The sequence below is a fragment of the Protopterus annectens genome, chromosome 13.part0 (assembly GCF_019279795.1).
Source record: "Protopterus annectens isolate FY-2018-M chromosome 13.part0, PAN1.0, whole genome shotgun sequence".
Taxonomy (NCBI): Eukaryota; Metazoa; Chordata; order Ceratodontiformes; family Protopteridae; genus Protopterus; species Protopterus annectens.
Genome location: NC_056747.1, coordinates 548,585,496 through 548,610,988, shown reverse-complemented (window position 1 = coordinate 548,610,988; position 25,493 = coordinate 548,585,496). Strand labels below are relative to the sequence as shown.

Sequence of the window (25,493 nt, the reverse complement as noted above, 5' to 3'; positions counted from 1 at the left end):
AGTGTTGTATACCTCCCAGGTCTATATTAGAAACCCGAAAAGGCTAAATCCCGAATGTATGTACATCGACAAATAATGGTCGTTGTACATAAAAGCGAAACACATAAAGGGCAAAAATCAAAACGCCAAACGTGTTTCGTAATCAAAATGCGTCAAACAGGTAAGCAAAATAAAAAATAAACAATTTAATACGCTTTTACAGGGGGGCAAGCCCCCCTGCACCCCACACCCCCTACTTAAATATACCAACTCCGAGATTGCACTACAGTGGGGATAAGGACATATTTTTTTTTTATCCCCACCATCACACTGCTGGCTAAAAGACGGTTGGCATTTTGAATTTTGCCTTTTGTGTGTTTCTCTCTGTATGTACATCGACCTTTGTGTCGATATACATACATTGGACATTTAGCTTTTTTCGTGTTTCTAATATGTAACCATACCCCCCCCTACATATAAGTTGTATAATCACTCCTAGTAGAAACAAAGTGTAGTGCAGCACGCCAGTTTGTTGTTGTCAAATGCTTGTCAACCCTGCATTCAGTTTGTGTTTAGCTTGCTTCATGTTAATCCCCCTATGAACATCCTTGGAAGAAATTTAGGCAATTATACTTGTTCCTGCATATATGGAACACACATGAGTTTGCCATTCCACCCTTAGAGATTTAAATGCAATTTATTGCTAAATTTGACTCCTCGTTGGTCCATCAGTACAGATAACTTTGATTATGGCATATTTCCAGTGAAGAAAAAGATCCCTTTTATGAAAACTGTATATATTTTTTAATTTTGTTGTTATAAGAAGTCTGCACAAATATATTCTGGAGGATGTGTTGCAGTCTTCATCCTATTCAGCTGTGATATACCCATCCCTAATAGAAACCAGGCATAGTGTAACATGCTGTACTGCCACTGTGAAGTGATTGTGCCTGCCTATGCAGTGCAGGCAGTATTTTAATTTCCATTTGAGAGTTCTAAATACATATTTCAGGGAACTTTATTTGGATATCTAGATATAAAATGCACCCAAGACTGCATCTTTTTAGCCTTAAGGTTTAAAGTGCAGCTCAGCACTGAAGTTGACTACACACAGGTGCATGCACAGAGGTTTTGTGATGGCATATTTCCAGGGATAAAAATGCTCTCCTTTTTGGGAAACCGTTTATATTATTTTGACTTTCAGTATTATGACAGTTCATTGCAAATGTGTTGTAGAGTCATATCACCTTGATGGAAATTTTATATCCATTCCATTGGAATTGAGTACAGTGCAGTGTGACATATTCTAATGTTGATATAAGCCTATTGGTTTTTGCTGTCAATACTGGGTTATATCTCTGAAACAGCTTTATGTTTTTATTAAAATGGTTTGGATGACAAATCAGACTATTAATTTGTAAATTTTATTAATGTTATATGTTTAGATGCAGAGAGAATAGAACAGTTGCATGTTGAATTGTTAAGGGACTTTACTAGTTTGTTACCTGAATCAGTGGTTCATCTACCTGTTCTCTGGAAACAAAGGGCTCATAGCAGTCTTTTTTATTTCTTAGACAATTGGCAGTTATTTGTTCTGTTTTTGTCATTTGCTTTGTGGACTTTGCTGTGGTCTGGTCTCCTCGTCAGTATTAGCTGCCTCTATGTTTTGCCAGTATTTATTACCATGACCTATGATTTGTATGCCTTCCTTCTTGGTGAGTTTTTGTTTGCTCAGGATTGTTGGAGTTGAGCCTCTTTTGGCATGACTTTTCTTTAGTTCTGTGCTGGTGCTTAATTATGCTTGTTCCACCCTAGAGACTTAAAGTTTGAGGAGTCCAGTGGTTGGGCTGAATTTCAGCGAAGGTTATTTGATGCAAACTTATTCTATAATTTAATCTAGAGAGAAAACTCCTTAATTGGTTGAGAATATACCTTCTACAGTCCCCCAGGATGCAGTGCCTCCAGCCAGTCCTTGGCTTTTGAAATTTTCTGCAAGTTGGGCAAATGTACATTTCACTTTTAGCATTTGCGGGGTAAAGCTTTTTTTTCCCTCACTTTTAGGATAGTTGTCATTAGTGACTGGGTGTTGAACTAATGGAGTAAAAAAGGAGTGGGCTCATTTTGATTAAGCATAATATCGCAGCAGGCATCATAATGAGCTTGTGTCTATTTGTATTTTATTTATTTACATTTGCTTACTGGGAAAGCCCGACTGGGCAAGAAGCCCATTTTCAGCGGAGGCCCGGGGAGAAAAGCTCCAAAATAATATAAGCAATATACAATAATTAGATAGTACAATAGTATGTAATACAGTAAGATGCAGAATACGCATCTTCTAGTTAGTCTATACAAAGTAGTATTCAATACAGTTTTCTAGCAGATAGGGTTCAAAAAAAAAAAACACAAGCATTTCAGTGAAGATCACTGTGAGAAGAAATAAAGTTAGTAGTGTGTACATATTAAATAATAGTTATGACCAAATGAGATTTCCTTTGTATATATTTATCTTTGAGTAGTAGTAAACACTGAGGAGAGGGAAAAAATGAGGTAAGGAGTGTGTTGAGAGAGTTATAGATATCTTGTCAGTCAGGTTTGGCACAGGAACAATGTCTTTTTGAATTTTGAGTGTAGAAACTTCCGAAAAAGGGTTTAAATGCTGCCTGCTAGGTACAAATACTGTATTCATAATTTCTATCAGGTAGAGTACTTTTGTAATGTAGACCAAATTGTATGGAAAGTGTACACCCGTGTGTTTTCCCTAATCACTGATTTTTATAGATTGTTCTAGGCTTAGATCAAAGTATTGGATATTTTTGTAGCTAAATGAAGAACTAAATCATTTTTCCTGAGAACATGTGGTCGTGTTTGATTTTATTGTGTTACTGTCTTTTAAAAGTAAATTTTTTTTTGTTTTTTAGTAAACTGATTATACGTAGAGACCATTTTTCGTACAGGACATACTCCTTGTTTTCAGTAAATTTTTCCAAATCTAGGTAATATTATTATGGTGATATGTTATTGATAGAATTCTGTTAAGCTTATTCTGTTAAATTTGCCTCAGCTTCCAGGTAGAGTGAAGTTTGGCCCCGAGATGGAAACATATGTCGATGCCTTTCTTGAGAACTGTGATGATCCTGACAAACAGCTTACTGTTATGAAAGCCTTCTCAACTTTAACCAATCAAGGAAATCCAGTGATTACAAGTTCTTGGAAAGTTGTGAGACACCTCCAGTCTACAGCTCTATTAGATTATGTTGACTATCTGAAACAGATGTTCCTGAATCCTGACTTGGAGATCTGCCTAGAGTTGTATACTAGACGTCAAAATCCAGAGAAAATACTGCAGTAAGTATCATGGGAGTAAACAGAATATTTATTTTATTTATCTATTTTTTCCAGGTAAATGTCACTGAGCCAGCAGCTTTTTTTTTCAGGTGACACCCATGGATAAAGTATTTCCAACTGCAGTATCATGAGGAGTGTAACAGTTAAGAGAAGATAAAACTAGAAACAGGATTACAACTCGGTACAATAAAACTTGATTATAAGCAAAAGTGCTGCTGCAGTTAATTCACTGGGGGACACTGAGAATATGGATTCATATACAAGTGTGCATATATGTCTGTTCATTTTTGTCTGCTGTGTTCGTCTGTTACAAGGTTTGTTGCTTCAGAACATCCATCATCAGATAGAGGGATGTTAAAACCACATGGATAAATCGGCATTCTAGCTAGATCTCGACAGTAGTAAGCTGTCCCTAGGGGCTGATTTTTTATGGAAAGCCTCCTTGGCTGTAAAGGAGACTGTGAGCCACCTGTTTCTAGTGCTTTTTTTTGCTCTAAAATAGTATTGTGTATATCAGCTTTTATCCTCTTTTTCTAGTAGATCTGAAACATGCCAAGTAAAGATGTTCTTCATCTCACATTGCTGCAGTCATAACCTGTGGGTAGTCCGCTGTCCTCGGTCGGCCCGAATACCAAAGTGTTAGGCTGGCGTCGGTCATGGTCGCTCAGATCTGACGTCAGTACGCCGTGGTACTAAAGCGCATGACCGACGCCATATCCTCAGTCTTTCTTGCCGCATGGTCCGTAGCAGAAGCAGCATTTTGCGAGTGCCGTTCGGCGTCCTGAAATTTTCGTATTCTGAGTTTCAGACCGAAGACCAAGTTGGGCTAAGTACCCCGTTGGGGAATATTTTTGTCTTTTCTTGCCTCAGTTAAATCCGGATGTCAGAAAAAGTGAATAATTGTATTTCTTGTGGGAAACAGATACCTCATAGGGATTACCACTCTCTTTGTATTCTTTGCTTGGGGCCTGAGCACACGAGTCGGGTGTCGCGTTTGTGCTAGATTTAATAAGCGCACCATTAAACGCAGGTTAGATTGTGCTAGGCTTGTCTTCGGTAAGCGGTGTAATTACAATATGCCGTCGGATCCTCCGGCCGCTACCGCTAAGAAGCGTAAGGAAAAATCGTTAAAGTCCAAGCAGGATGAGTCGTCCGTTACGGACGCCGGTTCTTTAGAAACTACGGTGGAATCTGTGGATCCAACCGAGGTTTCAGCTGAGTCTCAGGGGGAGCCTTTAGTTTTGGAGGATGTGGCCTCTCAGGAGTCGGGTCAGGCTGAGGGGGCCTCTGAGGTTTCTGTAGTCCCTTCTTTGCATAAGGTGGTTAGACCTTCTGCTTCTGTCTCTAAGGTACCTTCCAAGGCCAGGCCTGGTTTGTCTTCCTCTGGCGTCAGCCCTAGTTCTGTAGGTTCTGTACCTAAAAAGAATATGCTGAAAATGGCAGAAGATTTAATTACCTTAATCAGGGGTTCTTTGCCCCCTCCAGATAAGAGGCCTAGGGTGGAGCCAGAGGCGGAAGGATTGGAGCATTCTTCAGATTACTCGGAGTCTTCGGCTGAAGACATTCAGGATTTTCCTCCTTATTCTGATTCAGATGCAGAGGATTCTACTCCTTCTGTTTCCCCCCCAGAGGATTTTTCTTTTTCTGAAACCCTGCATTCCATGAGAGAGCATTTTAAGTGGGGAGGTCAGGATTTATCAGATTCTAGAAAGAGACTTAGGGATTTTTTGTTTTTGCCACAGCATAGGCCCTTGGCTATACCTCCTGTTTTGGATGTTGTTCAGGATGTTTTTTCTGAGGCTTCCCTTAATCCTGATTCTTTGCCTCCTGCCCCAGTCAAGCCAGACAGGTATTACAGAGTGCCTGAGGCTCATAAATATTTGTATAAAAGTCCGAGAGCTGACCCAGAAACTATTAGCCAGGGACCTAAGGGTGTCAGGGCTTCTGTTGTGAAGAATCCAGTTCCCATGGATAAAGATTCTAGAGTTTTGGATAGGTGGGGAAAAAAAGTGTATACCTCTTCCACTCTAGCAATGAGGGCTTTGAATTGCCAGTTTCATATGCTGAAGTACCAGAATTTTCTCCTAAGTCAGTTGAAATCTAAGGTAGATGCTTTGGCAGAGGGCATTGAGTGTAAGGAATTGCAGGATTTAGTTCATGCCTCTGATCAGGTGGGTAAGCATTCTTTGCAGTGTGGTTTTGATGCTCTTCAGGCCTCTTCCAGGGTGGCTGCCACTGGATCAGTTATTCGTAGGCATGCCTGGCTTAAGGATCAGAATTTGTCAGAGCATGTTAAAGCTCGAATTTTGGATGCTCCCCTTCAGTCTGAAGTTCTGTTTGGTTCTCCTGTGGAGTCAGTTTTGAAGAAAATGGAAGACAAAGCTAAGTCTATGCAAACAGTTAAGGATTTTTTACAGGTGCAGCCCCCTAAGTTTAGCAGGAATTGGCCTACTAAGGGATGGGCTTATCCTTCTTCTGATTTACAGTCTAGGGGCAGATCTAGACGTAGGGGCAGAGCTCATGCTCAAGGTTCTTTCCGGCCTAGGGCGTGAGTTCCCCTGCACAATCTTCAGGTGAGGGCAGGGGCCAGCCTTTTCGTAAACAGACCCAATGACCTGTATCTCCAGCTGCCAGATCCCTCCTGTCTGGCAGCTCCTCTGGGAGGAAAGTTGGCACATTTCAGGAAAAATTGGCTTTTATTCACTCAGGACAAATGGGTGTTGGACATTATAGATCGAGGCTACAAGTTTTATTTTCACACCTTGCCTCCTTTCTAAGGCATGCCAGACGTTCCTTCTCAGCAAAAGGTGGAGGCTCACAAACAGATTTCTTTACTTCTCAAAATGGGGGCTATCCAGGGGGTCCCTCCGTCAGAAGTAGGCCTAGGATTTTATTCTCGCCTGTTTCTTGTACCAAAGAAAGGAAACTCTTGGAGGCCAATTCTAGATTTGTCTATTCTCAACACATACCTGGACATTCCAAAATTCAAGATGTTAACTTTGCAACAACTCCTGCCTCTATTAGGCAAAGATCACTGGATGGTAACTCTGGATCTCAAAGAGGCTTATCTTCACATTCCTATCAGGCCCAGCTGCAGGAGGTTCCTGCTGGCTGGGACTTTACATTATCAGTTCTCTGCATTGCCCTTTGGTTTATCTACTGCGCCCAGGGTGTTCACAAAGGTCCTGGCACCGGTGATAGCCTTCTTAAGGTTAAGGGGAATACAAATCTATCCTTATTTGGACGATTGCCTGATTCTGGCTCAAGACAAAGTCAAGTTACTTCACCATCTACAGTATGTTATGACAGTGTTAAGGTGCCTAGGGTATTCTGTGAGCGTAACAAAGTCCAGTCTAGTACCCTCTCAGGACATGTGCTTTCTGGGTGTGAGACTGAATACAGCTTCTCAGATGGCATTTTTGACCCCGGACAAGCAAAGAAATCTTACCCTTTACTTCCAACAATTGTCTCTACGGTCCAGGCTGACTGCAAGGACAGTCCTTCAAGCCTTGGGGTTCATGGCATCTTGTATTCTGGTGCTTCCCAATGCCAAACTGCATATGAGGAAGCTACAATGGTATCTCAAAAGCGTATGGACTCAACACTGCCACGATTTGACACTGTCATTCAGATGATACCTTGCATCCAAAGGGAATTTTGTGGTGGGCTCAGGAATGTCACCTAAACAAGGGACTCTCTGTGACCCGACCAGAGGCGAGTCAGATCTAACGACAGATGCCTCAGACATGGCTTGGGGAGCACACTTCAATGGAAAATGGGTTCAAGACACGTGGCCTGCCAGACTACAACATTTGCATATCAACATGAAGGAGATGTTAGCAGTCCAATTTGCATTGTTGGCTTTCAAGGATTTACTTCACCCAGGACAAGTGTTGATTCAGACAGACAACACAACAGTCATGTGGTACATCAACAAGCAGGGGGTACCCATTCGTACCCTCTTTGCAGACAAGCTATGATTTTGTGGGAGACTGCTCTCAGTTTGCACCTCACCTTCAGGCAAGGTTTCTGCCAGGAGCACAGAACTCCTTAGCAGATGTTTTGAGCAGACAGATGGTGGATCCCCACGAGTGGAAATTGGATCCTCATGTCTTTCAACAGTTGACGGTGGCATGGGGACTCCAGACATAGATCTGTTCGCTTCTCCACTGAATTACCAACTGCCAAAGTTTTGCACAAAGCTGTTTCACCCAAAAGCTTGGAAAGTGGATGCTCTATCATTCAGTTGGAACAACCTTCACGTTTATGCCTTTCCTCCTCTGCCTCTCCTTCCCAAGGTGCTCCTAAAGGTCAGGCAGGACAAGCCTTGCATGATTCTGATAGCTCCAGATTGGCCACGGCAGCACTGGTACCCTCTGCTGAGGACTTTAGTACGGGAGCCTCCTTGGCCTTTGCCATTAATTCCACACCTTTTGTCCCAGGCAAGCAATCATTTCCGCAATGTCAGGATTCAGTCCCTGCATCTGACAGCCTGGCGTATTCGGTTTTAGACCCTGGGGGGTCGCAGCTTCCTCAACAAGTTTTGAAGGTCATTTTGGAGGCCAAATGGCCTAGTACAAGGAAAGTTTATGCTGATAAATGGAGGAGATTTTTTCTTTGGAGCAAAACAAAGAGCTTTGATGTTTCAGTACCTAATTTGAGTGTTTCATTTCAGTATCTTACAGAATTATTAGACAAGGGTTTGTCTTTCTCCTCTGTAAAAGTTCATGCTGCAGCCATTTATGCTCACTATGACTGTGACCCACCTTTATTCTCTCACCCTTTGTTCAAGCAATTTCTTAGAGGGGCAAAGAACATAAGACCCCACGAGCTCCTACTCCTTCCTGGGATCTCAATTTTGTGTTGGAAAAGCTCACTTTACCTCCTTTTTGAACCTGCAGCTACTTCAGAGTTGAAGTTTTGTCTTGAAGACTGCTTTTTTGTTGGCCATTACGTCTGCTAGAAGGGTATCTGAATTACAGGCTCTAATGGGAGTTGAACGCTTCCTGATATTTCATAAGGATAGGGTCTCACGCACTAATCATACTTTTATGCCTAAAGTTGTTTCTAATGTGGCCTTAAACCAATCTATTCATCTGCCTACATTTTATGCTGATCCCCAAAATAAGGGGGAGAAAATTTTGCATTCTTTGGACATTCACAGGCAGTTGCGTTATTATTTGAGCAGAACTAAAGGGTTCAGGCAGTCCCAACAGTTATTCATTTCTTTTGCCTTGGGATCTCAGGGAAAACCTGTTTCAAAACAAACTATTTCTATGGATTGGGCATTGCATTGCTTTCTGTTATTCTCATCATGGTAAGGAGGTTCCGCTGGAATCAGACCTCATTCCACTTGGGCTACTGCCACTTCTACTGCTTTTTAAGGGAGTAGCTACTAAAGATATTTTGGAGGCAGCTACCTGGAGTTCAGTGCACACTTTTTCTAAACATTACCATCTTCCTCTTTATTCTAAATCTAGGGCTGGGTTTGCCACTGCAGTTTTACAGGGCATGTTAGCAGCTCCTAATGCTATCTGATTTTACCAACCTCCCTTTACCTTTGCTTTGGGATTCTACCCACAGGTTATGACTGCAGCAATGTGAGATGAAGAACATAGTACAGTTTTGTACTAACTAAATTTTCAGAAATGTACATGATTGCAGAGATTCATTTTGTGCAAATTTCACAATAAATTCTAAGATATGTCAGTATTACTGTAGAGACAAGGGGAGAAATCCTTTATGTAACTACTGAAACAGTATGTATTGCCACATGTAAAAAAATAAAAATTGAAGTTCTACGGGATCAAACAATATACCTATTAGTTTCCCACACAAAATTAAGGCAAACTTTGCTAAAACCCGATCAGTCATGCAAGCAGTAATGCTCGACAGGGTGTGTGTTTTTGTGTAAATAACGCCTGTTCAGCAGAGGGCCTCTACACCCCTGGAAGAGCGTTATTTACACAATAACACACACCCTGTTGAGCATTATTGCACACAAAGAATGGGCTGTCAGTAAAATTGTTGTGCTTTGCTTATTTATATTTTATTACTATATTATTTTTTTATGTATATTTTTAGGTTCATAGGTTCATAGGTTTATACTAGGCTATCTGCCCTAAGGCATTTATAAGCCTAGCCCAAATTTTTGTGGCTTACGCCACCCCTTATATGAAAAAAATACTGTGCCCATTAGTTTGTTGTGCCTCTGTCCAGCAGTGACACAGAGATGATTCCCGGGGTAAACCTACGATCTCCCATCCACAGGTCTAGATTTCTCTTGAACAGAGTCAGCGAGGTGCTCTGCCTCACATGGACCGGGATTTTATTCCACAGCATAGGGAGTCTCTGAGTGATAAATCTATCCCTCCAGCACGTCCTATTTATATCCGTGCTAAGGTTTAAGTCGCTTGCTCTAGTGGTTTTGGTGGATTTGGATTTTTGAGGTGGAGCATGTCCATTAATTCTGGGTTGGACATGGCCTTGTATGTCAGGCACATGTCACCTCTGAGCAGACGGTATGCGACTGAATAGAGCTGGAGTTTCTTCAATCTGGCAGCATATGACAGATTTTGGAGTCCCTTTATCCTTTTGGTGAGGAACTTTTGGGGTCTCTCCAATTGCTGCAGATGTCGGGTGAGATACATCCCGAATGGGGCATTGTACTCGATCATTGGTCTGATAAGTGAAGAGTACGGGGAAACAATGACCTCACTAGATCTGGATGTGAATCCCTTCATGATCAGGTGGGCAATGTAGAAGGTCTTTCTAACCACTTTAGCAATGTGAGTGTCAAAAGAAAGGCCACTGTCAACCTGGGTCCCCAGGTCCCTGATAACCTCTTCTGTGCTTAGTGGATTGCCACCTATATGGTAGCTTGGGGTTACCTTGTTTTTCCCGAAGGGTATGACTATACATTTTTTGGCGTTTAACTTCAGGCCATGGCTCTGGCACCAGCTATCTGTTTCCGTGAGTCCCTTCTGAAGGATATCCGTGTCCGATGCACTTTCCACTATGGCGCCCAGTTTGCAGTCGTCTGCAAACTTTGTCAGCCAAAGTCCTCCCATGTTGGCCTGTACTTCTGAGAAGTAGATGCCAAACAATAGGGGCCAAGGACCGAGCCCTGTGGGACACCACTTGTGACCGGCTTGGAGTCTGACACAGCGCCAGCAACTCTAACCCTGTGGGTTCTGTCCTTAAGCCAGTTTGCAACCCATCTTGTGACATATGGGTTTACATTTAAGCTGGTAAGTTTTTCTACAATACCCGAGTGGGGTATTGTGTCAAGCCTTTGCAAGGTCAAGGTAGGCTGTATGGACTGCCTTTCCCTCATCAATGGCCTTGGTGACTGTTTGAAGAAGTCGACCAAGTTCAAAAGGCATGATCTTCCCTTGACAAAGCCAAACTGGGTCGGGTCCAATGTCTGCAAGTCCCCTATATCTTTGTTTATGAGCTCCATTATGATCCTCTCCATAGCTTTGCAGACTAGACTTGATGTATTCAGTGACCTAAGTTTGAGTGTTTCTGATAAATGGAGGAGATTTTTCTTTGGAGCAAAAAAAGAGCTTTGATGTTTCAGTACCTAATTTGAGTGTTTCTTTCAGTATCTTACAGAATTATTAGACAAGGGTTTGTCTTTCTCCTCTGTAAAAGTTCATGCTGCAGCCATTTCTGCTCACTATGACTGTGACCCACCTTTATTCTCTCACCTTTGTTTAAGCAATTTCTTAGAGGGCAAAGAACATAAGACCCCACTAGAGCTCCTACTCCTTCCTGGGATCTCAATTTTGTGTTGGAAAAGCTCACTTTACCTCCTTTTGAACCTGCAGCTACTCTGAGTTGAAGTTTTGTCTTGGAAGACTGCTTTTTGTTGGCCATTACGTCTGCTAGAAGGGTATCTGAATTACAGGCTCTAATGGCAGTTGAACCCTTCCTGATATTTCATAAGGATAGGGTCTCATCGCACTAACCCTACTTTTATGCCTAAAGTTGTTTCTAATGTGGCCTTAAACCAATCTATTCATTTGCCTACTTTTATGCTGACCCCCAAAATAAAGGGGAGAAAATTTTGCATTCTTTGGATATTCACAGGCAGTTGCGTTATTATTTGAGCAGAACTAAAGGGTTCAGGCAGTCTCAACAGTTATTCATTTCTTTTGCTTTGGGATCTCAGGAAACCTGTTTCAAAACAAACTATTTCTAAGTGGATTGGGCATTGTATTGCTTTTGTTATTCTCATCATGGTAAGGAGGTTCCGCTGGAATCAGACCTCATTCCACTAGGGCTACTGCCACTTCTACTGCTTTTTAAGGGAGTAGCTACTAAAGATATTTTGGAGGCAGCTACTTGGAGTTCAGTGCACACTTTTTCTAAACATTACCATCTTCCTCTTTATTCTAAATCTAGGGCTGGGTTTGCCACTGCAGTTTTACAGGGCATGTTAGCAGCTCCTAATGCTATCTGATTTTACCAACCTCCCTTTACCTTTGCTTTGGGATTCTACCCACAGGTTATGACTGCAGCAATGTGAGATGAAGAACATAGTACAGTTTTGTACCTACCATAAATGTAGATGTTCGAAGATCCACATTGCTGCAGTCCAATTTACCCTCCCTCCTTCCCCTCTGTAGTTTGGGGTGTATCTATTGTTGCTATTTTGGTGATTGGGTATTTTTCTATTTTTGGCTATGGCCTTTCTTTTTAAGGCCTTCTGACATCTGGGGCAAGAAAGACTGAGGATATGGCGTCGGTCATGTGCTTTAGTACCACGGCGTACTGACGTCAGATCTGAGCGACCATGGCCGACGCCAGCCTAACACTTTGGTATTCGGGCCGACCGAGGACAGCGGACTACCCACAGGTTATGACTGCAGCAATGTGGATCTTCGAACATCTACATTTATGGTAGGTACAAAACTGTACTTTTCAACTACTGGTAACTAATTTTTAGGTATTTATCAAATATGTTGTTTCATTTGAGTATTCAAGGATTTTCCCAAAAATGGCTTTTATGGGAGGCACCCCCAGTCATAAATATAGGATCTTTTCTGCTCTGCATTTATGGTTATACCCTCTGTAATTAGCACATATCACAGTAAATCTGCAGTTTAACAGGAATGTCAAACTCTTCTATTTATCTGATGAATGTCCTTGCAGACACGGGACAGGCCTCCTAAAGTTATTGTGTATAAATCTGATGTTGGGGTCCCCAAGGTTCCAGTGGTCTGATAAATAATAGTACAAAACAAGGGATACTGTTGTCAATGAGTTGGATAAAGTCTGCCCAAGATATGTTTAGTGGGTTCTAAATTATACATTTTTGTTTAAAACATCAGGCCAATATACTGGAAACCAGAAATATGTTTAGTGAATCATTCAAGTACCGTGCGATGCACTTACCTTTCAACAGTTGTCCTTGTTACAAAAGAATGAAGTATAGAATGTATTTACAAACACCTTGGGCTCAAGGTTAACCTGTGGGTTCTGGATTTAACATTCCGAAACTCGGACGTATCCTGTGGTAAGGCTGAGATTAAACAGCTGCCTTATGTGCGGGTTTAATTCCTCATTTAGCTCGTGTAGCACACAGCCGGGGACCCCATCCGGTCCCATTGATGCTGTGTTTTTAGCTTTAGAGAGCAGCTTTCACCTGCGCATTTGAGATGTCCGGGAGGCTACACTCGGCTGGGATAGTTATCTCTCCTTTAGGGGAGAGGGGTGAAGTTTGCACTGAACCTGTCTGCCAGTATGTTGGCAATGTCTGTGGGTTCAGTGATTTTTGTATCATTTTGGACTAATTCTGAGCATATCTGGGAGTTTCCACCCAGGTTCCTAACATAGCTGAAAAAGGCCTTATGATTGTCCTTTGAATCCATGGCAATTTTTCTCTCAAAATTGGCCTTAGTTGATTTTATGAGTGCTCGTATTTTTTACTAATAATGATCAGGGGTGACTTCCCTTTTATGGATTTTGTTCTATCATGTAATAGCTTTCTCCTCTTATTGTAAAGTTTGTTAATGGCTGGGGTCCACCAGACTGGACGTTTGCCCTTTGTGGAAAGAGTCTTGGTTTTATTTGGGATTGCCTGATCCATGCAGTCCTGGAGGTGTTCATAGAAGGCATTTGTAAGGGCTTCCGCAGCTTGGGTTGTGGTTTCCTCTGGCTCAGGGGCCTTGAAGGATACCACACCAGTCTTGAGTAGTGTGAAGTTTGCTTTAGAGAAGTTCTTCACTATGGTCTTTTGTTTGGGGTGGGGCGGATGTGGATTTCCAGTGAGATTAGTTTATGATCAGATCTCACCAATGAGGATATACTTCCGGTGTGGAGCATTTTGTCCCCATGTTTGTGACAATGAGATCTAGTATATTTTCTCCTCTCGTGGGAACAGTGACTAGCTGTTCCATGGCATTTGAATTTATGAACTCCAGGAACCGTTGGGCTAGAAAGTTAGGGCTTGAGTAATGTTCCCAGTCTATATTCGGGTAGTTGAAGTCACCCAATATGATTGTGTTTGGAGATACATTTATACCCTCCAGTGTCTTCAGGAAGGCTGTGTGGGGTTCCTGAGTTTGAGAGGGTGGCCTGTAGCATGCTACAATTTGTAGAGCAGTTTTGCTTATGGTTAGTTGCACCTGGATGGTTTCCGAGCTTAGATGCGTTGCCACCAACCTGGAGGTGTGGGTATCCTTTATGAATATGGATACACCCCCTCCTTTTGTGGTGTGGTCCGGGTTTTGGGGCCGGAACGCATGATATGAGGTAAAACCTAATAGTGCCGGGTGCTCTCAGGAGCCTTGAACCAGGTTTCAGTTACAGCACAGACATCGATGTTCTCCATACTGAGAAGGGCCTCGAGTGCGTGCATTTTGAGATTTAGACTTCTGGCACTGAGCAGCATTACCCACAGTTTCTTCCCATTTTTGTTTTCTAGGGTGGTAGGTTTAGAATTTGAGCCTTGCCTAAAAAAGGCACTATGGGGGTGGCAAGAGCCTTAGCCAATATCCGGAATCCCAGGGGTGACAGGTGCAAGCCGTCCCTTGCGAAGCAGAGTGGCTTGTCAAGCATGTCATCCCAGGCAGACACTGGATCCCCTTTGAATGACACCAGACATTAAGCCAATTGTTAAAGCTGATCATCTTGTCTCTATATGTAAAATAGTTCCTCCACTTAATGTTTCAAAGTGTTGTAGTATATGTAAATGGTGTTAGAGGAAGCATTTTACATCTAAAATATATAATTTTGTAAAAAAAAAAAAATTTAGATATTTGCTTTATTTTTGGTCCCTTACTGCTAAAATATATGGTTTCTTGACTGTCATTGGGGAGTGAAGTCATTACATAAATGACATATATTTGACTTTCAGACTTTATTTACTTGAGAACATTCATGCTATCACGCATCCTGTTATTTAACTTACTTTGTGTTTTGTATAAGTACTGCATTTAAAATATGTTCTTATTTTTTCAGACTTTGTTCCCCCTTTATTATAGGCTTTATTCAGATTTCTTGAGCTAAAAGGTTAAGAGGTACGCAAACCACTTTGCTGCTGCTGCCAGTAGTCCATTTATCTCATTGTCTCTCCCTCTCTTTCACACAAGCACAAGTACACACAGACACACACTTGCATTTCAGAAAATGCATGTTAACACAAGTCTTATTATTGAAGCAACTTTGTGATTTTTTTTTTAACATGAATATGTTCCTGTTTTGAACCTCTAAACCCCATTATCTTAGTTTATATTCAGTTAACTTGATCTAAGAGGTGAGAGGTACGTAAACCTCCTCAGTGCTCCTGCTGACAGTGCTTGATCACTCTCACTCTTCACACTGTCAGTCACACACACCTCGCTTTCATGCACACATTGACCCACACACACACACACACACACACACACACTTTTTTTCTGTTATATTTACTTTTTACACTCTGTAACCAGCAAAAGCACTGCTTGGCAAGTGTAAAAGAACAGCTCGATCAGTCTCACTTTCTCACACACACACATTTGTTTTTTTTTTTTATTTTTAAATATATTTTACACTTGCTAAACAGCAGAAGCACTGCTTAGTGAGTGTAAAATAATGGTGGCCATTAGGCTTTTCCAGTCTGAGCTTTGTAGCAGCTTGATATGCTGCCATGAATCGTTGGACTCATTTTTAGCAGGCATTACGTGTATGCTAATACCCTGCTGGAGAACGTTCATTTTCCAATCAGGGTACAATCTATGAATCACCTATTTTCTAAGTTAAGTTAAATGTTAGCATATAAATGTGTCGTAGTGATAGGTTGTAGTGGTACTAGTTCACAAGGTGGGTCTTACATCAGATCCAAACGATTTTTAAAATTATCAACCTGACCAGCATTTTGTGTAAAACCGTGAATGTAATCCTAATGGGACTTATCCAGAGTGATAGCCTACTTCTGTTAGATATGGAGCAGTATGGGTTTGTAAGGGGGGATCTTGCCTTATAAAATCTTTTGGCTTTTTTAAATATGAAAAAGCCTTTATTTACAAGATGAAAGCTCTCATCTGGCTGTTTTATTCTTGATTATTACCAGTCAAGACATTTTTACATATTTTAACAGCCATAGAAAATTAATACTATTCAGCTACTCTTGAATAAAGTGAAAAGTTTGTCATGAAGAAAACGGCTGTATAGATTACCAACTTGGAGGCGACAGTATTTTTTTTTTTTTTTTATATATATAGAGATCATGTTTCTTAACAGGCACTGAAACTGAATTGTTGAATCTTTAGAAGTGCTTTATTATTTTATTCTTTAAAGAGGAAACAGCAGTATTTGGTTGAAGATCCGTCAGTGCCTACTGCTTATCTTGGCCTTGCCAGTGCATTCAGCACTATCCCACATAAGTTGGTACTTGACAGATTCTTGGCATTAAATGTCAGTTGATGCATAAATCAGTGGTTAAATAACAGAATATGACAAGTTAGTTATGGGGGTGTTACCAGTCTGTCTGAAAAGGGTTACCAGTGATGTAAAGAGTGCTGCATGGAGACCACTTTTCTTTGGACTATTTTTGTCAGATTATAGAAGTAGGAAATGGGCCATGAATAATTTGAAGGTAGACAGTATGTTACATTGTTTTATCTGTTGGTTGAGTGTTCAGGAGGTAGGGGAGATACTGAATAATAATTCTGTACTTCCCCCTTGTTATATTAATCTGTTTAATCAAATGTAAATCCTTGGTTCTGGTATTTGTGGGGCTGTCTGGCTTGTGAATTTGCAAGATATCCTGGACCACAGGGTCCCCATATTGCACAGATGGCAAATCATAGGTCTCTTCAGAGAAAAGGGACAGTGCTTCTGGTCTTTTCTGGTAGCTTAGGAATTTTAATCCTATGACATTCTTGGTTGGGAACCTTTGAAGTCTCTCTAGTTGTTTGATGTGTCTGGTCAGGTGCATCCCAAGGGGTGCATTGTATTTTATAATTGACCTGATCGGTACTGAATGTGAGGGAGCAGTAACCTCATTAGGTTTGAATGATATTCTTTTGACAATTAGATGCATCAAGTAGAAGGGCTTTCAGCCAGCTGTTACGTTATGATCAAAGTAAAGTGAATTAGCATCCCAGGTTCCAAGGTCTCTAACTACATTTTCATTTTGAAGTGGAGTATTGTTTATCATGTATGCTGGGGGAAGGGGTTGTCTTCCAAATGCAACAGTGTTAGCCTTTTTAATACTGAATTTAAACCAGTTTTCCGTACACCAGGTATTTGTAACTGTAAGATGTCCTTCCTTATCACTGTTGCAGTATCCATCACCTTTGGGATATCCTGCCAAGGATAGCCCAATGTCCGGCCAGTAAACCAAAGCCTTTATTACCTGGGAATGTCATACGTCAGACATATGCTCCCTGCACAAATGTAGAGCATGAAGGTGATGTAAATACGCTGTCAATGCAGAATTTCATTTCCACCAGTGCAAACCCCATTTTCATACAGTCGTCTGAATCCCCTTCACTTTACTTGGTTATATTGAGCCTGCGTCTTTGATAAGTATCCCGTTGGAGTTCCTGTTTCTTTTTTTCTTATATTTTCCAGTGGGTCATGTACCATCCAAGAAAGGGAAATGTCAGTGTGGGAGGAAGATTATCCATAAGGACTTTGCAAACCTATGCTTAGACATTGAGAGGGAAGTACAATTTATTACAGATGAAGTCTCCTAAACTTTCTGCTGTCCCTCCTGTGCTGGCTGCCTTGTTAGATTCCTTCTTGGCTGTTTCCTTTGCACCAGGCACTCATCCTCCAGCCCATGAGAAGCCTGATAGGTTCTATAATGTGCTGAATGCCTCCAGGTTCTTGTACAAATGCCCTTCATCTGATTCAGCAGTGATTTCTGCATCTGCTGATAAGTCTTCTAGGGTGCTGCCCTGTTCTAACCTCATTCCCTCGAGCAAAGACAGTAGAGCTACGGAGAGGACTGATAAACAAATATACACTTTTGCCACCTTAGCCTTTAAGGCCATCAATTACCAAACCCATATGACAAGATACACTTTGTCTCTTCTTTCCCAGATTGGGAAGATTGCCTCTAATATTCCTAACTCTAAGGGTAAGACCTCATCTCTTTCCTTACTAGGTTCCATGTCTCAAGTGGCCATTCTCCCTACGAAGTCCAGCTATGGCATGGCAGATGCCTTCTCTAGGGCTGCTGCCTCTTGCTCTATGATGAGGCGCTTATTCCTGGCTTCACCTTCAAGTCTTGCCAGATGATATTAAAGCAAAACTCCTGGATGCTCTTCTTGATAACCAAAACTTGTTTGGCATTGCTGTGACAGAGGTCTTTAAGACCTTACAGGATCAGGGTAAGGTCAAGAAAGATTTGAAGCACATCTTTGTTTCTCCCATTCCCAAATTTCAGAGGAACTATCCTAGTAAGACTGCCTTTTTTGCTTAAACTGCCCAGGCAGTCTTCCAAGGGTAAGAAAGCTCCTAGGAGTGTGTTTTCTAATAAGCCTACTCAAACGCCTAGGCCCCAAAAACAATCCTTTCCTGACAAGTCTGCAGCCATCTTACTTTCTGCCCTCCTACCTCTTGGCCAGGTTCCCTTGTCCTTCAGTCTTTCTCTGTCTGTTCCATTTTGGCAAAACATCACCATATTCTTCAGTTCTTTCCATTCTCAAGCAGGGTTACTTTATGGCCTGGAAAGCCCCTCTCTGATACCCCTCTGCCTACTGCAGAACTCCTCCCTCATTTTCCAGGAATATTGCAGAGACTGTTAGTCCAGGGTACCATTCAACTGGTTCCACAGACTGAGAGCTGTCTAGGGTTATATTCTAGAATGTTTCTGGTCCCCAGGAAAGAGGGGTCTTGGGAAACTATCCTGGATCTTTCCTTTCTTGGCAGTTTTCCATTAGTGCCATCCTTTTGGATGGTTTCTGTTCAGACTCTGTTTCCCCTTTCACTTCTCAGGCCTTTCTAGTTTCCCTGGACCTAAAGGATGCCCAAGTTCATATTCCTTCCACCCTGTCAGGAAATGTTTGTTTCCCTTTTTTCCTCTAATTTTAAGTTTTGTGCTTTGGACTCTAGGCTCTCGTGCCTCAAGGGTATTCACCAAATGCCTGTCTGCAGTGGTCACCTTACGCAGGCTACAGGGCATTCATATTTTTCCCTATCGTGATGACCTCTTGCTTTAAGCCCCATCCAAGACCCAAGGTAGTGTAGTATCTTCATTTTACTCAGCTTCTGTTGCACAGCTTAGGGTTTGCAGTCAACCTTCAGAAGTCAATGTTGACTCTATCTCAAGACCATATCTTTTTAGGTTGCAGGATCCAAACTATTCCAATGGTAGCCTTTCTTCCTGCCACCAAATTTCGGTCTCATGAATTTTCTTTCTCTGCTTTCCCTGTCCTGTCTTCTGGCCAGCATGGCTTCTACTATTCCCGTGCTTCCCTAGGCCATGCTTCATATGAGAAAATTTCAGTGTTATCTTAGATTAGTTTGACTTCAGCACTGCCACCTCCTGGATTGTCTGCTTTCTCTGCTCCTTTGTCTCGAACTGGAACTTCATTGGTGGATTCAACAAGTGTCTCTCAATCTGGGTGTTCCCTTCCAACCTCCTCAGCTGTCCCAGGAACGCTTCTTGGATGCCTTAGAACTGGGGTGGGGAACCATTTCAGGCCCTTTGGTCCCCTCAAGAGAGGGCAGATTACATCAACATCAAGGAAATGTGGGCTCTCATTCTGGCTCTTAATACTTTCTACTCAGTCTGGGTGCCAGGTCCCTTTAAGGTTTTTACAAACAATGCTACAGTCGTATGGTAGATCAGCAAGCAAGGAGGCATAGGTTCATAGGTGTGTACTAGGCTAATGGCCCTGGAGCCTTTACAAGCCTAGCCCCCCCCAAAATTGCCCAGACGCCATGCCACCTGATGTTAGTTCACAGTGCCCATATCCAGTAGTGCAACTGGAATGATCTCTGGTGTGAACTTTGTTACCCATCCACTCGTCAAGATTTCCCCTGAAGAGGGCCAGTGAGATGCTCTGCTTGACATGAATGGGAAGCATATACCAGAGTATGGGCAGTTTTTGGGAGATGAACCTGTCCCTCCAGCATGTTCTGTTAATTGTGGTAGTGAGGCTGTGATCTCTGGAGTGTGTGGCGCAGGGGGATAGGAATTTCTTTAGGTGTAGCATTGGACAGGACTTTGCAAGTCAAACTGAGATCACCTCTAACTAGACAAGAGACTGAGAACAGCTGAAGTTTCTTGAGTCTGTCCATGTAGGACATGTGTTTAAGCTCTAGGATTCTTTTTGTGAGGTAATTTTGTAGCCTCTCCAGTTGTTGTAGGTGTCTGATTAGGTACATGCCAAACAGGGCGTTACATTTGATGACTGGTCTAATGAGGGATGAGTAGAGAGGGATGATGACCTCTTTCTTCCTGGATGCGAAACCTTTGGTTATAAGATGTGCCACGTAGAAAGACTTTCTGACCACATTGGCAATGTGGTGGTCAAAGGTGAGGTGGCTGTCGACCTGGGTGCCCAGATCTCTTATGGCCCATTCAGTGTTCAGTGGGCTCTCATCAACGTGGTAATTCGTGGGAACTGATTTTTTTTCTAAAGGGGATGATAACGTATTTTTTGGCATTAATCCTTCAGGCCATGGTTCTGACACCAGTCATTGGTCTACACCAACTACAAATTCATGACTGTAAAGCACAAAAACAAATGTCAGGAACCACCTCCACTCTGCAGTTAGTTGAGACAATAAATTTTAATACGGAGAAATTGCACTGTCCTTGTGCAATGAATGATACAAAGTTACAAACAGTAGAAGTAAGCGCTTTTCGTCCGGATATTATCCGGACTTCTTCAGATATCAACTCTAGTTTAAAAACTTGTTTAAAAAGCCCTCGTCAAATGACGCAATCAAGTGGGTGTTACTACAGAGTTGATATCTGAAGAAGTCTGGATAATATCCGGACGAAAAGCACTTAATTCTACTGTTTGTAACTTTGTATCGTTCGCTGCACAAGGATAGTGCAATTTCTCCGTGTTAAAATTTATTGTCTCAACTAACTGCAGAGTGGAGTTGGTTCCCGACGTTTGTTTTTGTGCTTACCAGTCATTGGTCTCAGAGAAACCCTTTTGTAGGATGTCTGCACCACTTGGGGAGTTGATAATGACTCCTAGCTTGCAGTCATCAGCGAACTTGGTCAGCCAGAGTCCTTCTGTGTTGGCCTGGACTTCTGAGAAGTAGATGCCAAATAAGAGAGGGCGCAGGACTGAGCCCTGTGGGACTCCACTCGTGACTGATTGACAGTCTGACTTGGAATCTGCAACTTTCACTCTGTGGGTCCTGTCTATGAGCCATTTTGCAACCCACCTAGTAATGTAAGGATTGATGCCTAGTTTGGCGAGTTTATCAATGATACCTGAGTGGGGAATGGTATTAAAGGACTTGGCCAGGTTGAGGTAGGCTGTATGCACTGCCTTACCCTCATCCACAGGTTTAGTGGCTGCCTCAAAGAAGTCAGCCAGGTTCAGCATGCAGGAGTTCCCCTTGACAAAGCCAAACTGTGTGGGGTCAAGAGTTTGGAGACTGCCTATATCTTTGTTAAGCAGGTCCATGATGATGTGCTCCATAGCTTGGGCGATAGTTCCCAGGGTCTGTAGTTGCTCCCCCTTTACCTTTATGGCGCGTGATGATTGTAGCAGTGTGCTATTCGTTAAGGACATAGCCTGAGGTAAGGCTGTGATTGAACAGGGCACACAGATGTGGTGCCAATTCATTTTGTAGTTTATGTAGAACGCAGCCAGGAATATTATCAGGTCCCATGGACGCTGTATTCTTGGCTTTGGACAATGCAGCTTTACCTGAACCGCAGAAATGGTGGTTACCAGACTTTCATCTGGTATTGTGGTAGGGCCCTTGGGTGGGGGGGGGGGGTAAAGTTGGCACTGAATCTGTCGGCCAGTATGTTGGCTATATCTATTGGCTCAGTATAGGAGGTGCTATTTTGCAAGAACTCTGAGCAAATCTGGGTATTGCCTTTGAGGTTTTTGATATAACTATAGAAGGCTTTGTGGTTGTTTTAGGTGTCAGCCGCAATTCTGCCTTTATAGCTGGCTTTAGAGGATTTGATGAGGGATCTCAGCTTTTTGTTGAGACTGATAAGGGAGGTTTTCCATTCTTGTGACTTCATTTTTATTGGCAGCAGTTTCTTCCATCTGTTGTAGAGTTTATTAATGACTAGGGACCATCAGATGCGCTCTTGCTTTCCTTGCAGACTAGCTCTTCAAGTCTGGGTAATAGCCATCAGTATGCAGGTGACCCTACAGGCAGTCTGAAGTCTGCATACCTGCAGAGCACAATCTTGTGGCAGTTTCTCTCAGCAGATCCTGGACATAGCTTCATGAATGGATGCTTCACAGAGATGGGTAGATGCGTTTATGGACATAGTTCATTGGTGGGTTATTGCTTAAGTGGATCTTTGTCTCCCCCCCCCCCCCCCCCCCACACACACACACACACACGCACACACACACAGGCAGCTTCCTCAGTTCTGTTCGAGTCCCAAATCCTTTTGCTTGGAAAATGGATACCATGGCTTTCTCTTGGAAGGGAATGTTCCTTTATAATTTCCTGTTCTTCCCAAGGTCCTTCACTATATCGAGAGGGACACTCTAAAAATCTTATTAGTGACTCCCTTTTGGCCCATACAGCACTGTTTCCCCCCTTGTTCCATCTAGCCAGGGGCAGTCATCACAAGTTATGTCACCTCGTGGACCTTCTCACACAGGACAATGGATCTCTTCTCCACCTTCACTTGTCCACTGTTTAACTGATACTTTGGGTGATGGTGTCAGAAAGGAATCAAAACCATAATTTTCTCAGGATGTGCTTAGGGTTCTGCATAAGGCCAGGAAACTCAATACCAGCAAATAGTATGTGTTCCAAGTGGAAGAGATTTTCTGTCTGGTGTCTTAAATATCACCAAGATCTGTTTTCATTGGGGGTCCCCTTGGTTCTTTCCTACTTGTCTGAACTGTTGCACACTAGCTTAGCATATTCTTCAGTGAAAGCTCATTTGTCAGAATTTTTTTACTGGTCTGGCAGTAAAGGCATCTCTGGCCTCTAGATTAGAAGTCAAACAATCTCTAAATGACATCCTTCATTTCAGACCCCCAAGAAAACCTTTTCCTCCTCTTTGGGATCTTAATTTCTTCTTGAAAAACTGACTAGGGCTCCTTTCAAGCCCGTTGCTGTGTCTTTACAAGGCTATTTTATTGATTGCTTTAACCTCCGCCAGAAGAGTTTCTGAACTCCAGGCCTTGATGGCAGTCCCCCTTTTTTTTTTTTTTTTTTTTTTCATAGAGACATGGTTTGTCTCCATTTGAATCCTTTCTTTTATGCCCAAGGTGGTTTTGAGCTATCCCTTAATGGGTGTTTCCTCTTTCCTTTTTCTCTTCTCCACAGTCTGCTAGTGAGAAGGCTTGGCCATACCTTGGAATTGCACAGACAGCTCAGATATTATTTAGACAAATCAAAGGCCTTTAGTAAATCTGATCAGCGTTTTGTTTCTTGTCAAACCAGGACATTGGGGTTTGGCAGTTTTCTAAGCAAACAATCTCGTGCTGTCTGCTTTAACTCAGGCTTGTTTTACTAAAGCAGTGGCTTTTGGGGGCTTTCTTCAAGGTTTTGCACTCTAGCTCCATCCCTGAAGCTGTTACTTTTTCTTCTGTACACATATTCATTAAGCATTACAAATTGGATGTCATTTCCAGGGCCAGGGCAGGCTTTGCCAAAGGAACCCTTCATGGGTTTGTGTGCCCTCTCGCCAGCCTTCTTGGTAGCTTTTGTACTCTCACAGAGGTGATCAGTATTATAACAGTGTTATAGAAGGACACAGTACAGTTGTATAAAATCTTACTATAGCAGTATATGTACTGTTTTTCACTTTTGCAGTATTCATGTCCTCCCTCTTGCCCCTTTTCTCTTCCTTTTCCATGGGTGATATTTTTTTACTGGCGGTAGATTCTTTTCCTTCTCTCCATTCCTTCCTTTTTCTGGATGTACATGTCCTCCTTTTCACTGGGGGTCCTGGTTCTCCTGGGGCACTTCAATTCTGGATTAAGAGCATACATACATCACCTTTATGCCTTATGCTTGTGCAGGGAGCACATGTCTGAAGAATGATTCTCATGGGTAATAAAAGCTTTGGTATACTGGTCAGATGTTGGGTTATCCTTGGCAGGAGATCCCACAGGTGATGAATACTGCAACTATGAAAATAACCACTACTGTTATGGTAAGATTTTACACTACTGTACTTTCTTGTTTGGAGGGCTTGGGTATCAGAGGGGGATGTGAAAATAATTCACAATTTGCAATCATCTGCAAACTTGGTTAGCTAGAGGTCAGCTAGAGGTCTTGGTTCTTAGTCTGAAGGTCAGAAAAGTAAATGCTAAATAAAACTGGCCCCTGTACTGAGCCCTGCAGAACACCACTGATTGCATTCATGTTCTCCGACGCTGTACCTGCCACCAAAACCATGTTGGTTCAGTCTTTTAACCAGTTTTCCATCCATTTTAGTACACTGAAATCTGTTTGTAATGCACTTAGCTTACTAATTATGCTAGTATGAGGAATCGTAATCAAGGTATGCTGTGTTGTCCCTATGACTGTTGACAGCATGTGGTATCATTTTGAAGAAGTTCACTAGATTCATTAGACAGGCTATACCATTTACAAAGCCATGTTGCTGTAGGTCTAGCCTGATATGAGTTTTAATGTGAAGGTTTATCAGGTCAATTATATGTTCCATGGCCTTACAAAAGAGACTTGTCAAGCAGATGGGCCTGTAATTCCCAGGGACTGTAGTATGGCTAGCCCTATGGAGTGGCATCAGCAGTGGTTTGCACTGTACTTCCATGACAGCCTGTTGCTAAGCTCAGATTAAATAGTTTGTGGAGTCTTTCTGCCAGGGCATGTTTAGTTAATTTTATTTAACAGGCCACTATATTTTTTGGTCCTGTGAAGGAAATGTTTTTTGGTCCTGGATGGTAGTTTCAGTAAATGTTCTTTAGTGATGATGGGGAGGTTGAGAGATACGTTGATAGAAGGGCTTTGGTAGTTGTCTCAGGAGTAAAACTTGCACTGTTTCTTTGCCAGTACATTGGCAATATCCACTGGGTCTGAGTAGATTGTGCCATTTTGTATATGTTTTGTCTAGTTGCAGTTTATTGGGTTAAATCCCTATTTAGTTATGCTTGGAAACTAAATTGACCTGCTTTCCTAGATTTGATAGCTTTTTAATTTTAGTCATTTTCATATTTTCTTTGGCGTGGGTTTCTTTTCATGTGCTGTAAACTCTAATGAGATTTTTAATTCTTTACGGATTTTATTGATGTCAGTGATCTACTAGGGAGTTTTGCTTTTAAATTTCCCATTGTATTTTGGGTCTGGATGTGACTACCAGTTCTATGCTTTTTTTTTCTATGTGGGGATAAAACCTCCTTTACAAACGTTTTTTTCTGAGGTGTGCCTGGGGTAATGCTGCTAGAATTGAATTTTGAGATTTCATAATAGAATTTAATGAGATTTGTGTGTTTTGAAATCTTTGAACTGCATTATATTGGTTTCAACAGGTTTAGGTAGTTTGAGGGAGAAGGTTACTAGCTTATGATCTGACTTAACCATAG

The 25,493-nt window shown here is 42.1% G+C and overlaps 1 protein-coding gene across 2 annotated transcripts in view; it reads left to right on the top strand.

Moving 5' to 3' along the window:
- Positions 1–25,493, top strand: part of MYBBP1A (MYB binding protein 1a) — a 1,224,315-nt gene that overhangs the window by 366,052 nt on the left and 832,770 nt on the right. For both annotated transcript variants that reach the window (XM_044054196.1, XM_044054197.1), the window contains one exon: positions 3,041–3,324. In XM_044054196.1, coding sequence (XP_043910131.1) covers positions 3,041–3,324 — 284 coding nt within the window. The remainder of the gene's footprint in view (positions 1–3,040; positions 3,325–25,493) is intronic.